A 27,532-nucleotide genomic window follows, 5' to 3' on the forward strand; every position below is an offset into this window, starting at 1 on the left:
CCTCTATGTGGGCTTTATTACCCTCAGGCATGCAAGGCACTCAACTAGGTAATGAATGTCTGACCTAAAGCAACTTGGGGACTAAAAAGGAGCAAAATACTTCACAGAAAACACCTTACACAGATCACAGAAGGATGGGCAATGCTGTACCAGAATCCGAAATGATGCTGGTCATAAGATGGAACTGTCCGACTTTTGATGTTTGAGGTCAAACAGAGTTCTACAGGAAAGGGGGGAAAAAACCTTTTATTAAAAGCAGATTCGTAGATTCAATCATCAAGTAGATACATGAGAAATCTTTCTAAACTGTGCTAATTTTCAGTAGTTCATTCTTTTACAAAATCGACCTTTTCTTGCCCTCGCTAGTGTGGTGTTGGTTGGGCATCATCCCGGGCACTGGAAGGTTGCTGGTTTGATCACGTGTCAGGGTACATGACCAGGTTGCGGACTTGACACTGGTATGGGCATGCAAGAGGCAGCCGATCCAAGTTTTGCTCTAATATTGACGATTCTCTCTCTCCCTCTCTCTTTAAAAAAAGCAATAAAAAATGTATTTTTAAAAGTTGACCTTTCCTTGTGTAAAAATTTGTAGTTCAATTAGTGTGGTTGTGTGGGAAATATGTGCAACTTACGGCAGCAACTGTGGCAGGTAGGAAATTAATATTCCCTTTACGGCCATCTGCTTCCCCTTTCTTTTAACAAGAGAGAAGAGAGGAATGTGTAAGCCAGTCACCATAAAGAAGCCAGGGAATTATCTGAAGGGTTGCTACACTCTCCCTGGTCTATATGTGAAGGCTAAAATAAAGGTCGGATAATGGCAGAACTGCTTGAGAGTTTCAGCATTATAAAAAGCCAAGAGTAGAAATGGAATTTTTCCAAGGTTTCAAAGAAAACCCCTTATTTCTTTTAGTCAGACAACCATCCAATCACTGCCTGCTGCAAGTCAATCCATCTTAAGAGTGACTTCTATTAACAAATTCCTGCCTTGAAACTGTACCAGGCTCCCTAGGCAGAGTAAAATATTTCACTGACTTGAAGGATGGTGTCTGCTCCCTTGGGTAAGGCAGCCTCAACACAGCGCCACTCACTCCAAGAAATGGCGAAGCCAACCTGCCCCCTCACTGCACTGGGAGCCACCACAACAAGTACGATCGCTATCACTATAGTTTCCATTTTCTCTACTTTTGTTGATGTTTAAAATTTTCCTCAGTAAAAATAAAAAAGCTTCACCCATTATGGATTGCTGAAAAGTCTAACTAGTTTTAAGAAAAGCATACCCAAACAAGTGTTTTTACAAATTGGTAAATTTGTAAATTCAGCGAATTTATCATTCAGTAAAACTGGATTTCAGTCCATTGCTTTTTTGCCTCTTTAGAAAGGCCTTCCTTGATCATCCAATTGAAAGTTGTTATCTCATCATTATATCAGCCTGTTTAATTTTCTTCAAAGAACTTAACACTAATATTTTCTTGTGCATTTGTTTACTGTCTTACATTTGCTAGACTATAAATTCCTTGAGAAAGCAAGCCTGTTTGTCTGTTTTATTTACTGCTCTATTCCAAGCAATTGAAAAGTGACCGGAACAGAGTAGGCATTTCATAAATATATGCTGTTAAACAAAAACAGCTCCAGGTATACACATGTAGACTAACAAGTGTGTAACAGTTAACATACATATAATAATATACTTCAAATTTTCCATAATTCTTAATTTTAAAAAAGTGACACATTTTCATAACACATCTTAATTTAGTTAAAGTCATTTCAAAATACTAGATGCCCCTTATTCCTTCAGTATAATATTGAGTTCTAGGAACTAGGGAATGTAAAGTGAACAAGACAGAGAAGGGCTCTGCTCTCATGGAGCTTATATTCTAATGCAGCGGTTCTCAACCTGTGGGTCGCGACCCTTTCACTGGGGTCGCCTAAGACCATCGGAAAACACATATATAATTACATATTGTTTTTGTGATTAATCACTATGCTTTAATTATGTTCAATTTGTAACAATGAAAATACATCCTGCATATCAGATATTTACATGACGATTCATAACAGCAGCAAAATTACAGTTATGAAGTAGCAACAAAAATAATTTTATGGTTGGGGGATCACCACAACATGAGGAACTGTATTAAAGGGTCGTGGCATTAGGAAGGTTGAGAACCACTGTTTTAATGGAAGCTAAAACTTTGTGTTACTTAAATGAGGCTCAGAAAGCATTTATCCATATATTTTACTTCCTAAATAATATTTATATATTTAGGACAAAACTTCTCTACATCTGGGTTGCAATATGGGGGTTGGGGATGGAAGGGGCACAGGGTTGTCTGAAGGACCTGAAGCCCTAAGCCTTACCCAGCGGTATCTGGTGTTTCCTCACAAAGTCCACCAGATCCAAGGATCCTCCCTCAGAGGAGTTGAGAAATGTCCCATGCCCAATTCTGTCGGGAAGCAGATCCAGGAGTACTTGTGTTTCTTTCTTGAGGTTTGGAATCTCAAAAAGAGAGGAGAGAGGGCATCAATAACCTCTTTCAGTTGTTTTAAAAGTGCTTTTTTCTAAAGCCAGGTACTCTGTCCCTGAGAAGGTAGTACAGACATTCTGGAAAGCTGAATTACTTCTACCTTCCTAGCTCTCTTCTTTGCCTTTTATCTTCCCATTCATTTCCCAATATTCTAGATTCATTCCAATGATAATAATTATAGCCAATGATAATAAACACATATTAAGGACCTACTTTGTGCCTTTTTACATAAAATTTCCTTTAAACCTCACAAGAATCTTGCAAAGTATTAAGATGAAGAAATTAAAGCTCATCAAATTAATTTTCAAAAACAAAATACACAACTCCATACATATATGTGTCCTGTGGTGTATATGTGTGTACATATATATTAGGAAAAGGTCTGGAAAAATATAAATACAAAACTGTTAAGATGATCAACCTGGGAGCGTAACTGAAATGGGAAGGGGACCTTTCATTTTTTATTTTTTTCCTTCTATATAATAGTTCTGTACACTTGGATTTTCTGCAGATACATATAACTTTTGTCGTTAAAAACATAATGCATTTTAAGCAAAAGTTGTCCAAGGTTCATGGAGCTAGTGAATGACAGAGAGAAGGGTGAAATCTGGCTCCATCTGACTCCAGGGCCCAGATTCTCCACACAGTGTGCTCACGTTTTATTTTGACAATGCTAGCTACATACATACCACAACCACCATGAAAATGTCTAGCTGTGCTCTTTATCCCTTAAGAGCCTAAAATTCAAATCACAATAACATTTGGAAATGAAATATCTTATATCCAATGGATCAAATAAGAAATGCAACAAAAATTAAGCTAGCCCCGGCTGGTTTGGCTCAGTGGATGGAGCATCGGCCTGCGGACTGAAGGGTCCCGGGTTCGATTCCGGCCAAGGGCATGTGCCTTGGTTGCGGGCACATCCCCAGTGGGAGGTATGCAGAAGGCAGCTGATCAATGTTTCTCTCTCATCGATGTTTCTGGCTCTCTATCCCTCTCCCTTCCTCTCTGTGAAAAATCAATAAAATATATTTTTTTAAAAAAGAAAAAAAATTAAGCTAAAGCGCTTTGATACTGTGCACCAAGAACAGAGATAACTAGTTACAGTGACACATGCTGGCTGTTTCATTATATTGACCAATTGCTTCAGTCAGGTATCAGGTCAGCTAGATGGTTTCCTAAAAGTGAAAGGTCTTTATGATCAGAGTGTGGACACATGGAACCTATATTTTCTTAAGTTCTGCCACTAGTAACTGACCCCTTGCTTATATACATGAAAACCACCAATAATGACAAGAAGCTCCAATTTTTTCCTTAAATCTTTACATCCTGATGCTATTCAACCTTTATATGCCACTCAATCTAATACACAAGATAACCCCATGAAATAAGTAGAATAAGTATTTTTTCCTGCATTTAACCCATTGAACGCCATAAGCGTCTGTAGGCGCAAGCGGCGGACCTTCCCCACACGCCATGTGCGTCTATAAAAAAAAAAAAAAAAAAGTTTTCCCTAAGTGACAGCCCTGACCAACTTTAAAATCATTTTTTGTGAGAATTTTCAGCTGAAAATATTCAAGAACACCCGAGTTGTGAGTGATATATTTATTCTTCTAATATTCATTGCAAATTTATTTTATTAAATTAAATTCAAAATATCGTGGCGTGTGGGGATGTGTGGCAGTTAACTGGTTAAGAAACAAATCCAAACTCACGTAGTTATATATATTATGTATAGCTTTTTGTATGTCAAGAAAAAAAAAGAATAGGAAGAAATAAACCATTTATAAAATGGGGGAAAGTGCAGTAGAGTCCCTTGTTTGCCTCACAAAGATGTGCTTAAGAAAGTGACTGTTCTCCAGCCATTACCTGTCACTTGTTCATTTTGCCAAGGAGCTGGGGATCGAGGGGCACCTGATCTCCCTGCTGAGCCTTATAAAATGATGATGAGCTACTTCCTTTCTTGCCAGTACATGTGATACACTCAGGTCCCTTTCCCTCTGAGAACAAAGTGAGATGAACTGGTGCTTCTCTCAATGCCAGCTTACCAATGATAAGGTCAATGATGGAAATTCATGAATTTTCTTTAGCAAGATGTCAGTAAGCTATTTTTAAAGACACAGCTGTACTGGAAGTCAACAGCCACTCTCCCAGGAACCACAAAAACAAAACCAGTAACATGAGGGACTAAAGCAAGTCATTATCATTATAATTTATGTTAAAACATATTTCTACTTTTCCCCTTCTAAAAATGTTTTTCCAAGCCAGGTATCTTTTTAGCCATTTAAAGATGATTACTATTTTCCACTGTAATCTACCCTCTCCAGCCTAATTTTAAAATATTATTTACCTCTGAAAGATGCAATGCCAACCTCAGACCTGCTTTTTTTGCTTCCAAAAGTGGTTCCAAGAAATCTTCTGCTTGTCCTGCCTTGAAGATAAAAGTTAAAATGAGGATGCATGAGAACCCTGGGCAAACTGAGGAACTGGGTACTCTGTCCCAATAAACAAATAAATAAAATAATAGCTGGAAAAAACCTCAGCAGATTGATTCATTTGTACATATTGTTTATAAGGCACCTACAATGTGCTAAATACTTTGGAGAACGCAAAGCTAACAAAGATAGTCCTGCCCTCAAGAATCTTAAGTATCAGTGAACCTGAGGTCAATTACTAGTAGCTAAGCTAGATTTAGTAGTCACCAAATTTTATTTCTGGAAGGGTATCTAGTGCTAACAAGAAGAACTTATCTGATTCAGGAAGCCACATGATTACTAAAAAAAGCTTCTATCAAATGGATGGATGAAACAACAGTAGAACAGACCAAGTTTAGACAAAGCCAAAAGAACCAGTTTCATGAGATTAATTCAGTGGCTTTTCAACTAAGGGCAATCTCCAACCCCTCCCCTCTCCCAAACCCCGGGGACATTTGGCAATGTAACATTTTTGCATGTCACAACTAGGAGGGTGCTATTGGCATCTAGTAGATAGAGCCAGGAATGCTGCTAAACACCCTACAATGCACAGTATAGTCCCCACAAGAAAGAATTATTTGGCTCAAAATACCAATAGTGCCACAGATGAGACACCCTGCTTGAATTTGACATTCAAGAAGCTCTAGGCCAGCCTTTCTCAACTGGGGGTTCGATGAGATAATTAAGCTCTAGACAATTAAGCATTAGACATCCACTGTATAAAATGAACTGACTTCTCTCCTATGTATGTAGAATGGAACTAGCTGTGTACTATCTTTAGAAGAATGGAGAAAATAATCATATTGTCATGCAAATCTTTTTTTGTTTTTTTTATGGGGCTTAATTCTTTCACAGAATCCTGGTTGAGAATAGTTGCTGTGTGCATTCTGGTTATCCTTATCCCACAAACTAATTTGACTTTTTTAGAAATAAAATGTATTTAGGAAAAATAACTTACTGTAGGGTCTCCACTGAGGTCAAGGCCAATAACTGTATCTTTAGTAGAAAGGAAGAACTCTTCAGCAAGTTTAACAGTCTCCTTGGCCACTGAAGGGCCACCTCTTCTGTCTATTGATATCAAATATCTTTAATATAAAAAAAGGCAGTTTAATACAAGTATGATAAAAAATACAACTCTTCAATATGGCCAGAGAGCTATGGCAGGTACATCTTATTATAGGAAATGTATCGCCTAATTGACATGACGTCTTACTTTGCTAGAGGGAATGAGACATAAATTCCCAAATAGCACCAAATATTTAATTAGTGTTCAAATTTCTAACTGTCTCATGTTTTATTGTTGAGCTACTTCTTACTTACAGTTTGTTCGATCGATAATCCAACGAAAGGTTCACACATTGTGTTGGTCAGTGCATTTCAAGTATTTTTTAATCTACAGCCACTCCCTTCACCCCCCCTACTGCACGCCTCCCAACCTCTTTTCTTAAATTTATTTGTTGAAGAAACTAGGACATTTGCCGTATAAAGTTTCCCACAGTCTGGGTTTGTTGATTGAATCCCTGTGTTACTAACATGTTCTCCTGTCTCATATTTCCTATAAATTGAACATTGGATCTAATCTAGAGGCTTAATCAGATCAAATTCAGTTTTTTAGCAAGAGTTATTTCACAGATAGTGGTGTGTTCTTTCATCAGGAGGCTTAGATCCATTATTTTATAAGGATTACAAAATTGGTAATAATTTAATTCTAATATGTATCCAATAGCTGATACATATATTAACTGAAATTCTACAAGAAATCTAATATTCTGAGAAACCTTAATATTGTGTAACTTTCTTCCTGCACTTATTAGTTTACCTATTTATTTAAAAAAATAAAGCCCAGCATGGCTCAGTGGTTGAGCATCAACCTATGAACCAGGAAGTCACAGTTCAATTCCTGGTCAGGGCACATGTCTGGGTTGCGGGCTTGGGTTGTGGGCTCAATCCCGAGTGTGGGGTGTGCAGGGTGCAGCCGATAAATGATTTTCTCTCATCATTGATGTTTCTATCTCTCTCTCCCTTCCTCTCTGAAATAAATAAAAATATATTTTAAAAAATAATAAAGAAATTCCTCTAGCATTTATTTATTTAGAGAATTTGGATCAACTATATATAAAATGCAGTATCATTTTTTTTCCACTTAACAATTTCCCCTGCCATTAAATGTTAGAAAATAATATAAATCATATGAACCTAACAATGTAATTGTCCTCTGATTGCTGGACATTTTAGGATGTTTTCTACTTTTTGTTATAAATAGCACTACAATGAAGAATCTTAACATAAATCAATCAATTTTCTTAGGCTACATTTCTAGAAGAGAAATACTGGGTCAGAGGGGAAAATTATTTTTATAGATCTTAATACATATTGCTCTTTAGAGAAGTTTTATTAATTACACTAGAGGCCCAGTGCACAAATTCATGCACCAGTGGGGTCCCTCGGCCTGGCCTGCGAGATCGGGTCGAAACCAGCTCTCTGACATCCCCTGAGGGGTCCTGGATTGGGCAAGAGCGCAGGCCAAGCCAAGGGACCCCACTGGTGCATGATCGGGGCCAGGAAGGGATATGGGAGGTTGGCCAACAGGGGAGGTGGGGGGAACTGCAAGAGGGCTCCAGGGCGTGTCCACCCGGGACCCCAGCAGCAAGCTAACCTACTGGTCAGAGCATTTGCCCCCAGGTGGTCAGTGCACATCATAGCGAGCAGTTGAGCATCCTTAGCATATCATTAGCATATTACACTTTGACTCGTTGAACGGACTACCGGGCACTTAGCATATTAGGCTTTTATTATATAGGATACGCTCACCAACAGTGTAAGTTCACAAACACTGGTTATTACCCTCTTTGGTGGTGGTGGTGGGGGGGGGAATTGAAATGGTACTGTAATATTTCTTTTAAAAATTATCTGATTAGTGAGGTTTTCTATACATTTAATGGCCATTTGTATGTCTTCTTTTCTAAATTATCTTCATGTCTTTTGTGTGGTTTTGAAATTAGGGTATTTGTCTAGTTAAGCTTAATTTTGAGAGATTTTATAGTCAGAAACACTACAGCTAGTTTTCTTCCTTCGAGGACCTATTGAGCCCTGATTACATGTCAGTTCTGTTCTAAGTACTGGATGTGTAGTGGCCAAAGAACAAGGTTTCTGGCCTCACTGAATTTACACTCTAGAGGAGTGGTTCTCAACCTTCCTAATGCCGCGACTCTTTAATACAGTTCCTCATGTTGTGGTGACCCCCAACCATAAAATTATTTTTGTTGCTACTTCATAACTGTAATTTTGCTACTGTTATGAATAGTAATGTAAATATCTGATATGCAGGATGTATTTTCATTGTTACAAATTGAACATAATTAAAGCATAGTGATTAATCACAAAAACAATATGTAATTATATATGTGTTTTCCGATGGTCTTAGGTGACCCCTGTGAAAGGGTCGTTCAACCCCCAAAGGGGTCGCGGCCCACAGATTGGCGACCCACAGGTTGAGAACCGCTGCTCTAGAGGGTGAGCATATGGAAACAATTAAACAAGATAATCTCTGATCTCTAACAATTAAACAATTAAACAAGATAAACAATAAACTCGCTATTACATGCACTGACCACCAGGGCCAGACAGTCGACTGGTCGACCAGTCACTATGATGTGCACTGACCACCAGGGGGCAGATGCTCCAACTGGTCGGTTAGCTTGCTGCTGGGGTCCTGCTGATCGGGACTGAGACGGGTCAGACATACCCAGGAGCCCTCCTGCGGCTCCTCCCCGGCTGGCTAATCTCCCACGTCCCTCCCCAGCCCCGATTGTGCACCGGTGGGGTCCCTCAGCCTGGCCTGCGCCCTCTCACAATCCAGGAACCCTCAGGGGATGTCGGAGAGCCGGTTTCATCCTAATCATGCAGGCCAGGCCAAGGTACCCCACAAATTCATGCACCAGGCCTCTGGTTATAAGATAAAAAACAGTTATTGGTTGACTTATAAAAATCCATTACATCCATGGTCAAAGTAGTAAAATTTTCACCCATTCTAGATTTTTAAATGGTGACCACTAAGGTACAGTGCTTCTTACCTAACATCAATGTCTAAGTTTTCTTGTTTAGACTGTTTTATACCCTCAAGTACAGATTCCACATAAGTTTTTTTAGTCATTCCTGGAAAGGACACAAAGAACATGTAAAGAGATCATCAACTATTTAATCCTTCAACATTAGTATCCCTATGTGAACAAATTACATTTTCACTTTATGTTGTGACAAAAGCATGGCTAAAGATGAATTAAAACACAGCCCTATGGATATATTTTAGTAAATACTAATTGAACTTTAATAAATTTAGAAAAATAATTAAGTACTATAAAAAATAAAATGAAAACAAGACTAAAAAGGATTCTTAGATTCAAGACATAAAATTAGTCTCACAAATTGTTCAACCTCCTCTGAAATACTATTGTGCCCCAATTCTAAAATGCTTACTTTTGGTGGAAAATCTCTAGTAAAGCACAGGAAATTATAAAGAAGAAAAGTAAAACTAACATATAATCCCACCACTCAAAGATAACTACTGTCTTTGTTTTTCTAAGCATACATACATATTTATGTATAATAGAAGCCCGATGCATGAAATTCATGCAAGAGTAGGCCTTCCTGCCGAAACCAGTTTGGCTCAATGGATAGAGCGTCGGCCTGCAGACTGAAAGGTCCCGGGTTCGATTCCGGTCAAGGGCATGTACCTGGGTTGCGGACACATCCCCAGTGGGAGATGTGCAGGAGGCAGCTGATCGATGTTTCTCTCCCATCGATGTTTCTAACTATCTATCTCTCTCCCTTCCTCTCTGTAAAAAACCAATAAAAAAAAAAAAAAAAAAAAGAGTAGGCCTTCCTTCCCCTGGCTGCTGGCACCAGCTTCCCTCTGGCACCTGGGACCTGGGCTTCCCTCTGGCCACAGCTTCGTCCGGAAGGACATCTGGTCTAATTAGCATATTACCCTTTTATTATTATAGATATACTAGAGGCCCAGTGCACAAATTCATGCACGGGTGGGGGCCAGCTGGGGGGAGGGGCCGTGGGCCGATCGGGGTGGTGTGGGCCCATTGGGGGCGGGGCTGGCTGGGGGGAGGGGCTGCAGGAGGTTGGCAGGCTGGCTCTGCCTCCTTTTGGAGTAGGGGGGGTGATCAGGGGCAGGGCTGGCCGGGGGGAGGGGCTGCAGGAGGTTGGCTGGCTAGCCCCACCCCCTATTGGGGTGGGGGCAATTAGGGACGGGGCTCACTGGGGGGAGGGGCTGCAGGCTGATCGGGGTGGTGGGGGCCCATCGGGGGCGGGGCCGGCCGGGGGGGGAAGGGTCATGGGGGGGTTGGCTGGCTGCCCTGCCCTCGATCTGGTGGGAGAGGCTGATCAGGGGCGGGGGGGGGGGGGGGGGGGGGAGGGGCTGTGGGAGGTTGGCTGGCCAGCCCCACCCCCTGATTGGGCCAGTTCGCTGGCTGCAGTGGGCGCCATAGCAACCGGTCGTTCTGGTTGTTACGGCGTTCTGGTTGCTGGCTTTTTATATATATAGATTCTGAATAGATGGAATGCTACTAAGTAAATATGTATTCTGTTCAGTCATTTAACCTATCTTCTGAGCATATCTCCAGTCATTAAAGTGTATTTTAAACTATTTTTATTGTTGCCTACCATTCCATTAATCTTCATTTAACAATTCCCCTATTGTTACATACTTAGGTTAAAACCTCTCTTTTGAATCTCCATTCAAAGAGCAACCTAGCTCTAATAATTGGTAGGTTTTTTCTATCCTTTTCTCTCACTACCCTCACCAGAATAACTTAGAACTGATTCTGCAGTTAAAAAATGCAAGATAAGTCTCTTCTGCTTGCCCCAGTTGTCAACACTTACTTTACTATATGTAGTTGAAAAAATTTTACCCCCTGAATGGTGACTGGGCTATACATGTCAGGGTGCAAGATGACCTGGTAGGATCACAAAATGCTAAGAGGGACCCAAAGATACTACATAATATCTCCTGATGTTACTCTTATGGAATTTTCTCCAGACCACATCCAGATCTGCGCATCTCCATCCAGAGGGGTTTTACCACATCACAGCTTACTCCTGGCCAAAGACACTATTAGTCCCTGAGAAGTGAATGAATAACCTCATTTCAGTGATTGTTACAAAACATGATTCTGCATCTACTCAGTGACATTGTTTCACAAGTGCTCTTGATGCAGGCAGCAAGAATTAGCCTGTTTAAGACAATGCAACTAGAAGAAGCAAATGTCCTTTTCTCAGAGTGAGAAAAACAAGCAAGAAAAACAAATGAGCCCTAGCCGGTTTTGCTCAGTGGATAGAGTGTCAGCCTGCAGACTGAATGGTCCGGTCAATTCGATTCCGGTAAAGGGCACATGCCCAGGTTGTGGGCTCTATCCCCAGTAGGGAACGTGCAGGAGGCAGCCGATCAATGATTCTCTCTCATCATTGATGTTTCTCTCTCTCTCCCCATCCCACTTCCTCTCTGAAAAAAAAAAAAGAAAAACAAATGACATTTTTGCAGGCCTTCTTATTCCCCTTAAACAGAAAATACCTGAGTTATTTTTTTAAATAATAACTTACTCATTAATAATGTGCATCATAAATGTACATCATAACATTTGGAATGTTGATTCTACTTTTACAATAGAGTAAAAGTAAGTGCTTCATATTCTCAACTTGTAAACACATATATGACCAAAGCACACAGAAAAGATTACATTGGCTGAGAAATAATTAAATTCTACCTGTAGCACTGTCTCCTCTGGGTGTGCTCCTTAGTTCCAGGTACTTGACACCATCATCTGCAAATTCTTTAATGACGTCTTTTGTGACCTGATAATAAAAGCAATGAACGTAAAATTGATAATGTTGGTGTAAGGGTCCCAATGAAAGTGCCAAATGCTACAGCTTCATTTCATTCATTACATTTGATTTGGGAAACATGTTGGAAATCCTCCATGTGGTTAAGAATAGTACCTGCCTTGCCACACCCCTGATGGAGACCATGACAGAACTGCAAAATTTCCATTATCTCCCATCACCCCTCATTTCCACATTAAATCCAAATCTGTACATTATTCACACTTTTTGTTTTTCTCTCCTTTTAACCATTTTAACAATTTTTCTATTTCCTTGTGTTCATAACAGCAGTTTGATAAAACAGAGAAGGCAAAACTAAATCCAGTTAAAACCATCTATGAGTGTGTAGTACTAGATAGAAACATATGGAAATGAACAGCTAATATGATTAGACATTAATGATGTATAATTTAAAGTCATGGCTTAAGATTCTTATTCAAGATATTTAGGAATACGTTGTATTTTTCATAAAATTCTTTAGGCAGGGTTAAATTTCCCCCAGAAGTATATAGGAAAATTCTTCTTAGGCAAAGAAAGTGAGTGATAAATATGAGTCAAACTATATCTAATTTAGCACAAATCTCAACAATCCAAAAATTACTAAATGACCAGGGTAAATGATATCTAAAGGCATGTTTCCATCTCTGCCATCAATCCTAAAAAAATACCAAATCTAATAGAAAAAGGACCAGGTTAGGGATACTGTGACAACATGCCCTAGTTAGTCCTTACAATTGGTACCCTAATCTTTTTTTTAAATCCTCACTGGAGGATATATTTATTGATTTTAGAGAAAGGAAGAGGGGGAGAGAGAGAGAGAGAGAAGAGAGAGAGAAGACAGAGCATGCGAAACATATATGGGAGAGAGAAACATCAATTGGTTGCCTCCCATACGCATCCTGACCAGGATCGGATCCGCAATCTACATATGTGCTCTGACCAGGAATCAAACCCGCAACCTTTTTGGTATACAGGACAATGCTCCAACCAACTGAGCCACTCAGCTGGGGCAATATCCTAATCCTAACCTGCTCTGACTATGTGTACATGAGCCGGCAAAAGGCAAAGGAACAGGGATTGACTGGTTGTGCAGATAGTGCCGAACAGGGGAAAGGAACTACCTTAGTGGATTCACTGCAATCCAAGGTCTGAGTCTCATCTTTTTCTTTTTTTAAATTAAAGCCAAAAATAAATTTATTATAATATAAATGTAATGGAGGTCTAGAGAATCAGCCTCAGAGACTATACCAGGGGTGGGCAAACTTTTTGACTCGAGGGCCACAATGGGTTCTTAAACTGGACCAGAGGGCCGGAACAAAAGCATGGATGGAGTGTTTGTGTGAACTAATATAAATTCAAAGTAAACATCATTACATAAAAGGGTACGGTCTTTTTTTTTTTTAGTTTTATTCATTTCAAACGGACCGGATCCGGCCAGCGGGCCGTAGTTTGCCCACTGTTGGACTATACACAACAGCATTTAAAAATCACATGACACCCCTACACCAAGAGAGACACCACTGCTTCCTCCACCACTGAGCATGAGCCTGCAGCCTCTGCATACTAGACCCAGTGGCACTGCTTCTCTAGGAGCTCCACATTGCTGCTATTGTGGGCCTCATCTCTGTAGGTTGAGGAACTTGCATCTTATCATTGCTCCAGGCCCAGAGATCCCAAGTCACTCTACCCCAGCTCCCAGGAGACTAATGCAGAAGCCTATTTGTTAATGTGTGCACTAACAATGAGTATGAAGTGGCAGTTCTTCTCAGTGGCTGAAGTGATCATATCTACTATCCAGGGTACCCCTCATCTTGGTGGTGAGATACCTGTGAAATCAAATGAGTAATAGAAGGTTGCTGGCAAGTATAGCGTGAGAGCAAAGGAAGATTTATCTAGGCCACAGTGAGGCCTGTGGAATCATCCCTACCCCACGCCCAAGAATACTTCCTTGGGGTCCACAGCTGTGTCTGCCAGATTCAGCCCTGACTATAAATTCTTCAAGGGCAGGGACCATGTCAATCTGTCTTTTATCCCCCAGTCTCTAGTACTGGAACATGATGGGCATTCAGTCAACTTTTGTTGAACTAAAGTTTTAGATTCAACTCTCCTCCAAAAGGTGATTAATGTAGTGTTTATTGTGAGGATCAATCTTGGCCAAGGAGGAAAATTCTTTCTTGATCAGTCAAAAGTTAGTTCTCCAGAAACACAGGTTATACTTCTTACTTTGCATTTTTCTAAATGACCAGGGTAAATGATATCTAAAGGCTGAATGATTAAGAACACTGACAGGATTTTGTTTCTCTTCATTTACAAAAAAGACATTTTTATTTTTATTATTTTAAATATATTTTTATTGATTTCAGAGGAGAGAGAAATTAGAAACATCAATGACGAGAGAGAATCATTGACTGGCTGCCTCCTGTGCACTGTGCCTACACTGGGGATTGAGCCTGCAACCCAGGCATGTGCCCTGACTGGGAATTGAACCATGACTTCCTAGTTCATAGGTCGATGCTGAACCACTGAGCCACATGAGCTGAGCAAAGAGGACATTTTAAATGCCATCCTAGTCAGATCAATGATACAGAAACCAGTCTTCCATATCATGGAAACTATTAGTATCCTGGAGCTTCACATAAGAGAACACAGAGGTGTTCTTTAGTCCTACATTCCCAGAGGAAAGGTACAATTTCGCTAGGAATTAATAATTCAATTTCTAGGCACTTCTTGAACTTCTTCACTCTCTATAACATCCACCCAGGCAGTGAAAAATCTTCCAAGCAATAGGGATAAAACCTTTCTATCTATGGTCAAATATGATGAAAAACAAGACCATCATTTCTTACCATTAAAATATCTTCAGGGCTAGTAGTAAGCTGATGAATAATCTGAAACATCTGGAAACATCTATAACATGAATAAAAAGTTTTAAGATACTCTAGTCATCAAAAGCTCAAGACAAATTCAGTAAGCAATTAAATTAGATTTTAGTAATTATATAGGGTATCCCAAAAAATGTATACACAGTGTGAATGATTATAAAGTGTTTATTAATATACAGTACATTTTCAAAATTTAAAAGAATCTACAGAAATGAGTAATTTTTTTTGTCAACATCTGTTTTCAAACTGATGACCGTTCTGGTCCAGGCACTGCTGATAACTTGAAGGAATGGAATCGCAAACATCAAGAATAATATTGTTTGGTATTTGTGCGCCCTCAATTTTTTGTACCATAAACTTTATCTTTTATGTATCCCCATAAAAAAGTTTAGTGGATAAATTTTCTTTGTTCAAAGCTTAGTCTGGCTTCATCTATTATTTCAAAATAGTTAAATCTAAAAAGTAATGAAAATTAAAGTATGAAAAAATCATACTTTGAAATATTATAAAGGCAGTGTTTGTACTTCAACTGCGTTTTCAAACTTCCAGTAGCATTTTAGGATGAGCTTCCTTTGTTCAAAGCTTAGTCTGGCTGAAAAGAAAGAATCATCAATTGAGCTATCAGCTGTCAAAGTGTGTATACGTGTTTTTAGGACACCCTGTATATTTATAAAGAGCTACAGAATAGGTTTTTTGAAAATTACATTGATCTAAAAAGACCAATGACTGAAAAGAAAACATTACTGATATTTTAAAGTGGAAAATACTAGTTTCCCTTCTCCACCACCACTCCCACCATCCCCCATTGTAGGAGCAAATAGGAGAAAAGTCAGTAAGCCTATACTTTCCAGTCTACAGAATATTCAGTATAGTACAACTTCACAAACAACATAAATCATTAAAAATATTGTCAACAGTCGGACAGCTGGAAAAATGCTGTATGTCAAGTTATACTCTCCATACCAGATGGCTACCCTATTACTTTGACTATTAAAATCTGAATTCTTACATACTATTTACAATCTCAAAATAGTGATAGAGAAAAAAAGGAATGTGTCCACAATCTCCTCAAACTCACTCTTCTAAAGTTCTTTTCTTTCCTTTATCGATCATAGTCATTTGATCATGGATTTTGAGATCTGGCTTCTTAGCTATTAATTTCTTCATGGTGTTACAACTAATGGATCCATTCAAGTGGGCATGAAGTTCCTAAAACAAAAGAATACAATCAGTAAAAACGTATTAACTATCCACTAGATTCATAGCATCATACCATGTACTTGATGTTTGCAGTCTATAGTAGGCAAATTGCCTATTAGATTTAGCTATATAACTTTTAAAGTTTATAAATTACAACAGTAAAACTCACTTTTTTTGTGTGAAAAGAAATAACACAGAGTCATTATAATTAGCAACCACTCTAGAATTCTGTGGTTGAATTCTCACCACTTTAGGTAGTTCTGAGAAAAAGGTTCTCTTCCATTGCTGCTGGTCTTCTGCTTCCATCATGACTTAGCAGAATGAAAAGGTCTTTCTCCAAACACTCTTATTGGTATGTACAATACCATGTAGTTCAGGCAGTAAATTTTGTGGTCTTAAATTTCCTTCAGATTGCTTTATTTCCACACATTTTTATAAAATTAGCTGAAATGTTGTTCAGGGTTTAGCTTCACCTATTGAAACAAATGTGAACATTTTCAGATGTTGACATAAAAGCAAAGAAACAGGACTTTTGCGAATTTATTCTTCAAAAGACAAAAAGCCCCTCCAAAGCTAATGAGCTAACAATGTGAACTAGAAATAAGGAAAAGTAAGAAGTGGATTACGATCTGCAATTCAGTAGGATGTATTCCTTACTTATTAGCATTTTCTATAAAACTACTTCTAAAACTAGAAATTCAGAAAGCTTATTTTGGGTAAAAAAAAAGTTTATATTTTGAATTGTTTAAAATATATAAAGAGCAGAGGTGTTGGCTTCATTGGACTTGGTTAGTCCTTTTACTAGTTTTCACAGTTTAGTAGTCAGTTAACCTCACAGCTTCAGTTTCCTTATTTGTAAAAAAGGGATAAAAGTGCAGAGTAGCTGTGAGGACTGAAATAGTAACTTAAATTCCCTTCTTGTATGCTCCCATAGACTCCAGTGACTACCTTTCACTCAGTGCTTTATCACACTGTATCTCAATCATGTTCTTCCTCACTAGACTATAAGCTTCTAAGGACAAGGACTATGGCTAGAACCTAGCACATTACAGGTAATAAATCCTAATTTGTCCTTCACCACTGAAGGTGGCTTATCCTATATAATAAAAGGGTAATAAGCAAGTTGACCCTAACGGCAGAAGGACCAGAACAACTGCTCGACCAGTCACTATGAGGTGCACTGACTACCTCTCGGTTCCTTTCCCCGGCCAGCAGGTTCCGCTTGCCCAATGGTGAATGGGGAACCAGGGGTGGGTGGTGGGGGGTGCAAGTGGCTCAGGCCAAGGCTCCCACCCCGCCAGTCGCCCCACACATTCAGGGCAACCATGGCGGGGGTGGGGCTGGCGAGCAGGTGGGAATGGCTGACCTCTCGGTCCCTTCCCCTGGCTGTCAGGCTCTGATTGCCCGATGGTGAATGGGGAATCGGGGTGGCTGGCGGCGGGGTGTGGGGCCGGCTGCAGGCAGCTGGGGAAGATGGCCCTAATCGCAGGCCAGGCCTAGGGACTGTACCCACGCATGAATTTCGTGCACCAGGCCACCAGTACATTAAGATAAAATTCCAAATGAAATTTAGTGATTTTCAAAGTAGTCACCTTGACTCTCTGGGTTCTCACGTATTAATAATGACGACGTTGATAATAATAGCAGTTTTCTTAAGAGCCTACCAGATAAGCACTTTTAATAATATAATATTTAATCTCACCAATAACCTTGCAAAATAAACATTTTTTACCACATTACAAATCTCTAAATTGATACTGAGAGGGGTAAATAGTTACCAAGATATTAAAATGGGCAATAAAGAATATAGATTGTACAGGACTAGACAGAGCTATAGAAACCCACAGTAAGGCCAACTCAGCATGAGTTAAAAGTGGCATTTCAATGAATTACCATATAGTAAGTGCTTAATAAATAGTAACAAATTTTTAAAAATGGACTATTTAATCAATATGTTTAATAAGGGACATAATATATGTTGTTAAAATGGGAAAACATACTTTATCTTACATAGGTAAAGTCAATTTGTCATAAATTGACTTATAAAGTAAATGTTAATAAAAATATTCTCAAAAGTATTTCTTAGAAATTGATTTTTAAAGTTCTTGAAAGACTTAACTTGTAAAATTACCCAGAAAAAAATATTGTGAATCTCAGAAGAATAATACCTAATACTGGTGAAGATCTATTGTTAAGAATTTATCTTAAATCTTATAGGATATGTACAAATACATTTCTTATAGTATTATTTATAATAGCAAAAATTGGAAACAACCTAAATGTCCATCAGTAGGTACTGACTAAATTAATTATACATACCCACTCAACTGAATATCTATGACTATATGAAAAGATTTCTATGACATAATGTTACTTCCAAAAAGTAAGTTGCAAAATACATGGTTTAGAAAGATGACATTTATGATTAAAGCATGTTATGTACGTATACACTCACACACATTCTCTCTCTTATTTATATCTTTATTCCTAAAACACATATGAAAGGGCACACAGAAAACTGTTACCACTAGATTGTGGGTTGGAGGTGGCAAAGGTCAGGGGAGAGAATTTTACTTTATTTACCTTATATAGTTTTGTGCAATTTTGAGGTTTTACAACAAGCATATAAAACTTGATTACTTTTTGAAATAATTTTAATAAATTAAAAATTTCAATAATTGTAATAAGTTTACTTAATTTTAATAAATTAACATTTAGAATACTTAACAAATTATTTATTTAAAAGAACTGTTTATGAAGTAACTAAATTATTTTTTTAATATTGCAAAATAGCTTCATTAGTATGAATTGTGAGAAAGAACTTTCCTGGTTTGACAACAGTCTAAAAAAGCACTGAAGACATTTTATATAGCAGGCTGATAATAACCTACTCTAGGATCCTGACCTTATTGTGTGCCACATTCAAACCATTCTCCAGATTAACTTTTCAATAGTTGTAATTGTACTGCCCCACTGGCTACAATCCTATATAATAAAAGTGTAGTATGCAAATTGTCCCCTCCACCAGGAATTAGTCTGGGAGCTTAACCAGAGGGTGGTGCCAGCTGGGGGAAGGGAGGGAGGCCCAGGACAGCAGCCAGCAGCTGCTAGGGACCCTACTAGTGCACAAATTTTGTACACTGGGCCTCCGGTGTAACCTATGTGAAACACAAAAGAAGCACATTTGAAAAAATTGTTTCACTGATCCTTGCCTAAGATACTTCTATCAACAATACCATTCCCCACCAAATTCAACTTTCCTGGGCTGGATTTTATTTATTTATTTATTTATTTTTTCAGAGAGAGAGAGGAAGGGAGAGAGAGGAATAGAAACATCAATTGGCTGCCTCCTGCAGGCTCCCTACTGAACCTGAAACCACCGCATGTGCCCTGACCTGGAATGGATCCCATGATCTCTTGGTGCATGGGTTGATACTCAACCACTGAGCCACACCAGCTGGGCCCTGGGCTGGATTTTGCATGGGCCAGAAGCTGGAATGAGAGTGAGAAGCTGAAAGGCAACACACTGAGATAAGACCTTTCTACATTTGTACTAACAGTTTATCAAGTTAGGGAAGGACCAGAACCAAGTCTCCTGTCTCCCAGAGTACTTTTTTTCATGAGTAGAGGGGACGTAGGGGACCTCAGATTAATAAAATTATTTGTTACTTTTTATTAAGCACATACTATGAACCAGGCACTGTGCTAAGTGTCTTAGATGGTTATTTTTCTTAATCTTCACAACAACCCATGAGGTATTATTACTTCCATTTTACATAAGAATAAACAGATTAAAAAATAATAACCAGAAAACAATCGTAAGATACCCAAATCACAAATTTTTCCCTATTTTCTTTCTTCTTGAATCACTTTTGATTTCTGCTCTTTTTTGTTAGAAATAAAAAATATTTGCCCTAGCTGGTTTGGCTCAGTGGATAGAGTGTCAGCCTGCGGACTGAAGGGTCCCAGGTTCGATTCCCGTCAGGGGCATGTACCTTGGTTGCGGACATATCCCCAGTAGAGGGTGTGCAGGAGGCAGCTGATCGATGTTTCTCTTTCATCGATGTTTCCAACTCTCTATCCCTCTCCCTTCCTGTCTGTAAAAAAATCAATAAAATATATTTTTTTAAAAAAGAAATAAAAATATTTCTAACATATCATGTACATTTTACTAACTTGTCAATAAAATATTATTTCCATAGTTCTCTGTATTTTTTTTAAAGTTCTATAACTCTTCCCCCCACCCCCATTTGTTCCTCAATCAACCTTAAGACAATTCACAAAGCAGACTTAGTCCCCTCATTTTAGAGATGAGGATCCCAAGGTCCAGCAAGTTTAGGGGAGTTCTTTTCCTATTCCCTTCAAAGGCAATTCCAAATTCAAGTAGACCCAACTGCTTCACACCAGCTTCACAGAGACAACAGAAGCCATCAAGCATGAATTTCCTCTTTCTGTCTCCCCTCCCCACATCTAAAACTTATCTTCATCTACACCATTTCTTCCCTCAGAAGCCAGAGGAAAAAAGATCCATTCTTTTTAAAAAAAAAAAAAAAAAATATATATATATATATATATATATATATATATATATATATATTTTATTGATTTTTTTACAGAGAGGAAGGGAGAGGGATAGAGAATTAGAAACATCAATGAGAGAGAAACATTGATCAGCTGCCTCCTGCACACCCCCTACTGGGGATGTGCCCGCAACCAAGGTACATGCCCTTGACCAGAATGGAACCTGGGACCCTTCAGTCCGCAGGTCGAGGCTCTATCCACTGAGCCAAACCGGTCAGGGCAATATCATTCTCTTGATTCGCAGACTAATTTGTGCCCAGAATTCCATTCCTTCCCATCTATTCTAATTCATTACACCACTAGTTATTCTCACTTTTCTGTTCCTCCAACCTCTCTCCCCCACCCCCCACTGGCTATCTGCACTCAGGGAACCAACATGCAAATATAGGATTTGCTTCCACCTAAAAACAACAACACCCAAACTGTCTTTTATTCTACATTCCTCTTTACCACCCTGTCTCTCCTTCTGAGCTAATTTCCTTGAAAGTGTAATTTAGACTGGCTGCCTCCATTTACTTATTTCCCATTCACTATAACATGGATCCTGCTCTGATTGCTGCACAGAAATTGCTCTCCCTAAAGTTATTGATAGCTCTTAAACACTAAAGCCAAAGGAAACTTTTCAATTAACAAAACTTTATCCTGACTCAAACTTTTGGGTCCCAGTATTCAAACTCGAATTGGTAGAACTTCAAAACTCATTTTATATAATATATTTCAGAGAGGAAGTGAGAGGGAGAGTTAGAAACACCAATGGTGACAGAGAATCACTGATTGTATGTCTTCTGCACGCCCCCTATTGGGGATGGAGCTCGCACCCCAGGCACGTGCCTTGAACCTGAGAACTTGCAGTTCGCAATGCCCAATCTCTATCCACCGAGTCACACCGGCCAGGGCCAAAACTCATACTTTTAATCATTATGCTATATTGCTTCCAGGTAACCACACCTTTAGTCATCTTGATTTTCTTCTCCATCTCAGCCCGAATCAGTCACCAAATCCCAATGAATAAATTACAAGTCTCCTTAAATATCTCTGGAGGCAGTTTTCTACTGGTGATGATGCCTGAACACCCAACTCAGAAACTTGGTTACTATTTTAAACCCCCAACAAGATTCAGACCATATCATGAGGGAATAATCACCTCGCCTCTGTGATTCCCTTACGACCCTAGAATCACAGAACTTTGAAAGTAGAGGGAAATGTCATTTTATAGCTGAGAATCTGGGGCTGAGAAATTTACTTACTGGCAGCTTAGCACAGAGCCAGGAATACAAGACCATCAATAGTATGTATCCGCGGGGAAAATTTTATTGGGTGAAACACAACCTCGGTAAAGGCCTGTTCATTTTGCACCAGACCCCACTGACTTCTTCTCAGACTTCAGTGGGATCTCTCTTTGTAATCTCTAAAGCATTAAATAAATTAGCACTAGCAGTTAGCATCCAAAGACCGACCCCTTCCTCTACTTGCCCACCAGCGTCCGGTGCAGATCTTCCCGTCCAAGTTCTGGCTGTCAGTCCCCACAGACTCACCTCTTACAGATTTCTGTCAACAGCTGAGTCAACTATGAGAACTTAGATTAAAAATTTTCCCTTCACACGGAAAAGCTTGCAGAAGTGACAACCCGAGCTTCCCTGACAGTTTACGTGTCCACAATAAGCCGTAGCGGACAGTCTTCCCGCGAAACAGCAGCCCCAGGGAATCAAAGAAGTCAACCCGTGGAATTTTAGCACAAGCTACGCCCGCCTCAATTCTCCTCAGCGTGGCGCGCTCTTCCCGGAAGTGACGCAACTGGTCTGCGGAAGAGGAGTCCCGGAGGAGGGGTGGTGTTTCCGTACGGAAGTCCGCCGGGTGGGTAACTAGAACGGAAGAGCAGCTCAGCACCGTGACAGGCCGGGGCTCTTGAGCGCCTTCTGGCCATGGGCCCGCGGAGCCGCGAGCGCCGGGCGGGAGCCGTGCAGAGTACCAACGACAGCAGCGCCCTCAGCAAGAGCTCCCTGGCCACGCGCGGGTACGTGCGCGACGCCTTCGCCGCGCTGCTAGTGCCGGGGAGCGCGCGCCGCGCGCCGCTCATCCACCGCGGCTACTATGTCCGCGCACGCGCCGTCCGGCACTGCGTGCGCGCCTTCCTGGAACGGGCGTGCGCGGCCCCGGGAGCGCCTCGCGCGCAGATCCTGTCGCTGGGCGCCGGCTCGGACTCGCTGTATTTTCGCCTCAAAGCTGCAGGCCGCCTGTCCGGGGCTGCGGTCTGGGAGGTCGATTTTCCAGACGTGGCGCGGCGCAAAGCGGAGAGGATTAGAGACACGCCGGAACTGTGCGCGATCACCGGGCCTTTCCGGAGCGGGGACCCTGCGTCAGCGCTGCGCTTTGAAAGTTCGGACTACCGCATCCTGGGCTTGGACTTGAGGCAGCTGGAGCGATTGGACCGGGCCCTGGCCGCCGCGGGCCTCGATGAAGCCGCACCCACTTTGCTCCTCGCTGAGGCCGTGCTGACCTACCTGGAACCGGATAATGCAGCGGCCCTCATCGCCTGGGCAGCCCAGCGTTTTCCTGATGCTCTTTTCGTGATCTACGAGCAGATGAGGCCGCATGACCCCTTTGGCCAGTTCATGCAGCAGCATTTTCAGCAGCTCAATTCTCCTTTGCATGGCCTGGACCGCTTCCCCGACGTGGCGTCCCAGCAGCTCCGCTTCCTCCAGGCTGGCTGGACTGCCTGCAGGGCCATGGACATGAATGAATTCTATCGCTGCCTCCTGCCCGCAGAAGAACGTCGGCGCATGGAAAATCTTGAGCCCTTTGACGAGTTTGAGGAGTGGCATCTGAAGTGCGCCCACTATTTCATTCTGGCCGCTTCTAAGGGAGACACTCTCTCCCAAACTTTGGTGCTTTCATCCCCAGAGCTGTTTCCTCGGGTAGATCCTGCTTCCCCTTCCGGGACCCTCCTTGCCAAGGTGGTCACTAGTGACAGCCAGGGCCCACTCTTTAAGAGATATGGCCACGCCTCTGTCCTCTTGAGCCCAGGCATTCTCAGCGCAGGTGGATTTGGAGAGCAGGAGGGGCGGCATTGCCGAATGAGCAAATTTCACTTGCTCTCAAGATGCTGTGACTTTGAATGGAAAGGCAAACCAATAGGCAGTAGGGGGACTGAAGCTCAGTGGGATGGACGCCTTTATCACACCATGACGAGACTTTCCGATACTCAGGTTCTGGTTCTGGGAGGGAGACTGTCCCCAGTAACTCCAGCCTTGGGGATTCTCCAACTTCGTTTTTGTAAGAGTGAGGATGAAAGCGCCGAGGATCTAAATGTAATGGTAACAAAAGCTGGCACAGAAGGAGATTCCACTTTGTCATGTTGGCGGCATTCAACAACACAAGTGTCCTATGAAAATCAGAAGTATTTGTTTGTCTATGGGGGCCGAAGTGTGGGGGTACCTGTATTGAGTGACTGGCATTTTCTCCACGTGGGGACAATGACTTGGGTCAGGATCCCAGTGGAGGGGGAAGCACCTGAAGGTCGGCATTCCCACAGTGCCTGCAGCTGGCAAGGGGGAGCCCTTATTGCTGGAGGCCTGGGTGCTTCTGAGGAGCCATTGAGCTCTGTAGTCTTTCTGAAACCAACCACTTGTGGATTCCTCTGGGAATCAGTTGATATCCAGCCTCCCATTACTCCAAGGTACTCCCACACGGCTCATGTGCTTAATGGGAAGCTTCTACTGGTTGGAGGGGTCTGGATTCATTCCTCCTCAGTTCCCGGGGTGACTGTTATCGATTTGACTACTGGATTGAACTCTGAGTTTCAGATTGACACAACAGGTGTACCATGGCCACTAATGTTGCACAACCATACCAGCATCCTCCTTCCTGAAGAGCAACAGCTCCTGCTCCTTGGAGGTGGTGGGAACTGCTTTTCCTTTGGCACCTACTTCAACCCCCATACAGTAACATTAGACCTTTCTTCCCTGGGTGCTGGGCAGTAAGGACTGGACCTTTGATTTATTTAGGATCCACTAAAGTAGACAATAAAGGTTTCCATAAATAGGATTTGACTTTGGCTACAGATATTACCCCACTCCACGCCCCTCCTTTTATTTTATTTTATTAGCACTATTATGTTAAAACACATACCATCACTCAGAGAGATGATACAAAAATAAAACATAAGTAGGCCTATCTTAAGAGAGTGGTCATACAGTCCTAGAGGAGGAATTGGGGACTTTAGATCCCTATATCTAGTTGGTCTTCCTCCCATTTTCTAATCTGCATTTATCCACTTATTGAGTTATAGTGACCTTTAACGTAAGTCAAGTGAAAAATTTCCCACTCCTATGCTTTGTGATTTGAGGTGGTACTTTGGAAAAAGTTTCACACAGATCCTTGGTAAGAATCTAAAGTTGAATATAGTTGAAGGGGCATGATATTGATTTCATTCTTCATGTATGAAACCTAAAATGAACCCAGTTACAGTTTTATTAAAGCATTGTGCTATTTAGTGCAGAAGAGAACTCTGGGATAGATTCAACAATGATTTTTATATAGTACTTTATTGGAAAATATGCTTTTCCATTTTTGTCATTGGTTCCATATTTATATAGATTTATGAGTGCTTTTAAATCAAACAATGGATGCTTCAACTCATTGTGTACATGATATGATAATGTTATGCTTCAGCTCTACTCTTCACCCTTAACTATGGTCTGTGCTCCAGGAGGCTGACATTCATGGACTATATCAATGAGTTTTCTTGTCTTCTAGTTTCTGGTGAGTACTACCAGTCATAGGCACCAGAGGGAGATGTAGGACAGGAAGAGTGAGGCAGGGTATTCTCAGTGTTTCTCCTACTAGTCTGCAAGTTGGCAGAATCCCCCCCTTTTTTTTTGTCAAAGGCCACAGCTTTTTCTCCATGTAATAAGGTATAGCTCTAATTCTGCATCACTCCAGGTTCCAGTAATTGTTCCTTCTTACCTCTTCAGGCCTAGGATTGTAATTGCTCTTTGCTAGACCTGAGCTGCACTGTTCAATATAGTAGCCATTAGCTATGTGGCTATTTGAACTTAAATTAATAAAAATTAAATAAAATTAAGAATTCAGTGGCTTAGTTGCATTAACCACATTTTAAGTGCTCAGTAGCACATCCAACATGTCCCTAAATCTAGACCAGTGATGGCGAACCTTTTGAGCTCGGCGTGTCAGCATTTTGAAAAAGCTAACTTAACTCACATATAGAAATTTTTTGATATTTGCAACCATAGTAAAACAAAGACTTATATTTTTGATAGTTATTTTATATATTTAAATGCCATTTAACAAAGAAAAATCAACCAAAAAGTGAGTTCATGTGTCACCTCTGACACGCATGTCATAGGTTCACCATTACTGATCTAGACACTGCTGAGGTACTTCACTATCTTGACTTGGCTTCCCTTAACCTTGCTCAGTCCTTTTCAATTAGTATCTTCATTAAGCTCTCCTCAATTATCCCCTTTAAATGGACCATCTTTCATAGAAAGCCTTGTGGGATCAATGAAATATCTTAGGTATTCATCCTTAAAATTTAAGCCTTAATTTCTCTAAATTGTGTCTCAAAAGATAGTGGCTTTAGTGGTACAAAGTGAACCAGTTTAGTAGTTCTTGTTAGTCTTTAGTCCTTGAAAGCTTAATAATACCTTGAGATTCTACAGTACTATAAATTTTAACATCTTGATGGGCTTAGTATGGCACAGACTCCTCTCTTCCTAAATATTTTTATAACAACTTTGCATATATATGAATGTGAAAAGTGATTAATATAAAAATTGAGTAGCAAACACAAACCTAAGTGTATGGGGAAGGCAATGTTGGCTCTGTTAGATGAAGGCTCCCAGGAGAAGACAACCGCTGTCTAGCTTCAGCTTCACTGAGACTGCAAGAGGCCTCTCAAGGGAAGTTGTTAGTTATGGTCATGAGAGAGTCCTGGGAAACTTCAAGGCTGACTACAGCTAGGCATCTGGCAAGACCATAGGTACTAGATTACTGCCAGAAATATGATCAGAAGAGGAAAAGGCTGCATGCTTTTTAATTCCTATCTTTAAGTTCACTACAGCCTACTTTCAACTGTCAGGAGCAGATCAAAGCAGAACATTGATGAAACGAGTGCTCTCAGCTATGTAATAGTACCAGAATTCTAACCTAGAAATGACTCCAAGGCCCCGGGAACATCTGTAATGCTACCTTTTAGGTGGTGCCGCCAACCATTATTATTTCATTACTTTTTTGGGGGGAGGGGGGGGTGGGAGAAGGTGGTGCTGTGGTGAGGTGGTGTTGGGGGTGCTGGGTGGGGTGGAATCATAAAGAGAATGTGGATATGTGCCAGAGCCAAATTAGTAGTGCCTATTCTCTTGAGCACTGGCCAGTATGCCACATTATGACTAATCAGGCTTGTTCCAGGAAAATTATCACATTTTCTATAAGTGATTACCAGATTAAGCATGCCCTCCACCTCTAACCCGATACATGCATCATACTCAGATAAGGAATTAGTCATTTCTCAAGCTCTACTCATTAGAGCACTTAGAAGTTTTGTCGGCCCCCGTGAGGTAGGGACGACCCCAGTCAGGTCGAAACGGCCCCGGTGTGGTAGGGACGACCCCGGTGAGGTTGAAACAGCCCCCGTGAGGTAGGGACGACCCCAGTCAGGTCGAAACGGCCCCGGCGTGGTAGGGACAACCCCGGTCAGGTTGAAACGGCCCCGGTGTGGTAGGGACAACCCCGGTCAGGTTGAAACAGCCCCGGTGTGGTAGGGACAACCCCGGTGAGGTTGAAACGGCCCCCGTGAGGTAGGGACGACCCCAGTCAGGTCGAAACGGCCCCGGCGTGGTAGGGACAACCCCGGTCAGGTTGAAACGGCCCCCGTGAGGTAGGGACGACCCCAGTCAGGTCGAAACGGCCCCGGCGTGGTAGGGACAACCCCGGTCAGGTTGAACCGGCCCCCGTGAGGTAGGGA

General features: G+C 41.0%; 2 protein-coding genes across 5 annotated transcripts in view; one reads left to right on the forward strand and one right to left on the reverse strand.

Moving 5' to 3' along the window:
- Positions 1 to 22,618, reverse strand: part of MAPDA (N6-Methyl-AMP deaminase) — a 24,630-nt gene extending 2,012 nt beyond the window's left edge. The window contains exons 1-11 of one of the 4 annotated variants that reach the window (XM_070424111.1): positions 22,086 to 22,618; positions 19,965 to 20,066; positions 16,216 to 16,442; positions 15,848 to 15,978; positions 14,734 to 14,794; positions 11,773 to 11,860; positions 9,073 to 9,154; positions 5,958 to 6,084; positions 4,876 to 4,956; positions 2,359 to 2,497; positions 120 to 220 (exon numbers count right to left, since the gene is read on the reverse strand). In XM_070424111.1, coding sequence (XP_070280212.1) covers positions 120 to 220; positions 2,359 to 2,497; positions 4,876 to 4,956; positions 5,958 to 6,084; positions 9,073 to 9,154; positions 11,773 to 11,860; positions 14,734 to 14,794; positions 15,848 to 15,978; positions 16,216 to 16,278 — 873 coding nt within the window. In that variant the 5' untranslated portion in view covers positions 16,279 to 16,442; positions 19,965 to 20,066; positions 22,086 to 22,618. Of the gene's footprint in view, positions 1 to 119; positions 221 to 2,358; positions 2,498 to 4,875; positions 4,957 to 5,957; positions 6,085 to 9,072; positions 9,155 to 11,772; positions 11,861 to 14,733; positions 14,795 to 15,847; positions 15,979 to 16,138; positions 16,443 to 19,964; positions 20,067 to 21,797; positions 22,049 to 22,085 lie in introns of those variants that run through there. The other 3 variants (XM_070424101.1, XM_070424120.1, XM_070424130.1) reach the window with 3 other exon arrangements.
- On the forward strand, positions 22,422 to 25,614 carry LCMT2 (leucine carboxyl methyltransferase 2). The gene has a single exon (XM_070424087.1). The coding sequence runs from the start codon at positions 22,473 to 22,475 to the stop codon at positions 24,528 to 24,530; it is 2,058 nt and encodes a 685-aa protein (XP_070280188.1). The 5' UTR covers positions 22,422 to 22,472; the 3' UTR covers positions 24,531 to 25,614.
- The last annotated feature ends 1,918 nt before the right edge of the window (positions 25,615 to 27,532 follow it).

This window comes from Myotis yumanensis, unplaced genomic scaffold, assembly GCF_028538775.1.
Source record: "Myotis yumanensis isolate MYYU_CA2020_CCGP unplaced genomic scaffold, mMyoYum1.0.hap1 SCAF_1, whole genome shotgun sequence".
Classification (NCBI taxonomy): Eukaryota; Metazoa; Chordata; class Mammalia; order Chiroptera; family Vespertilionidae; genus Myotis; species Myotis yumanensis.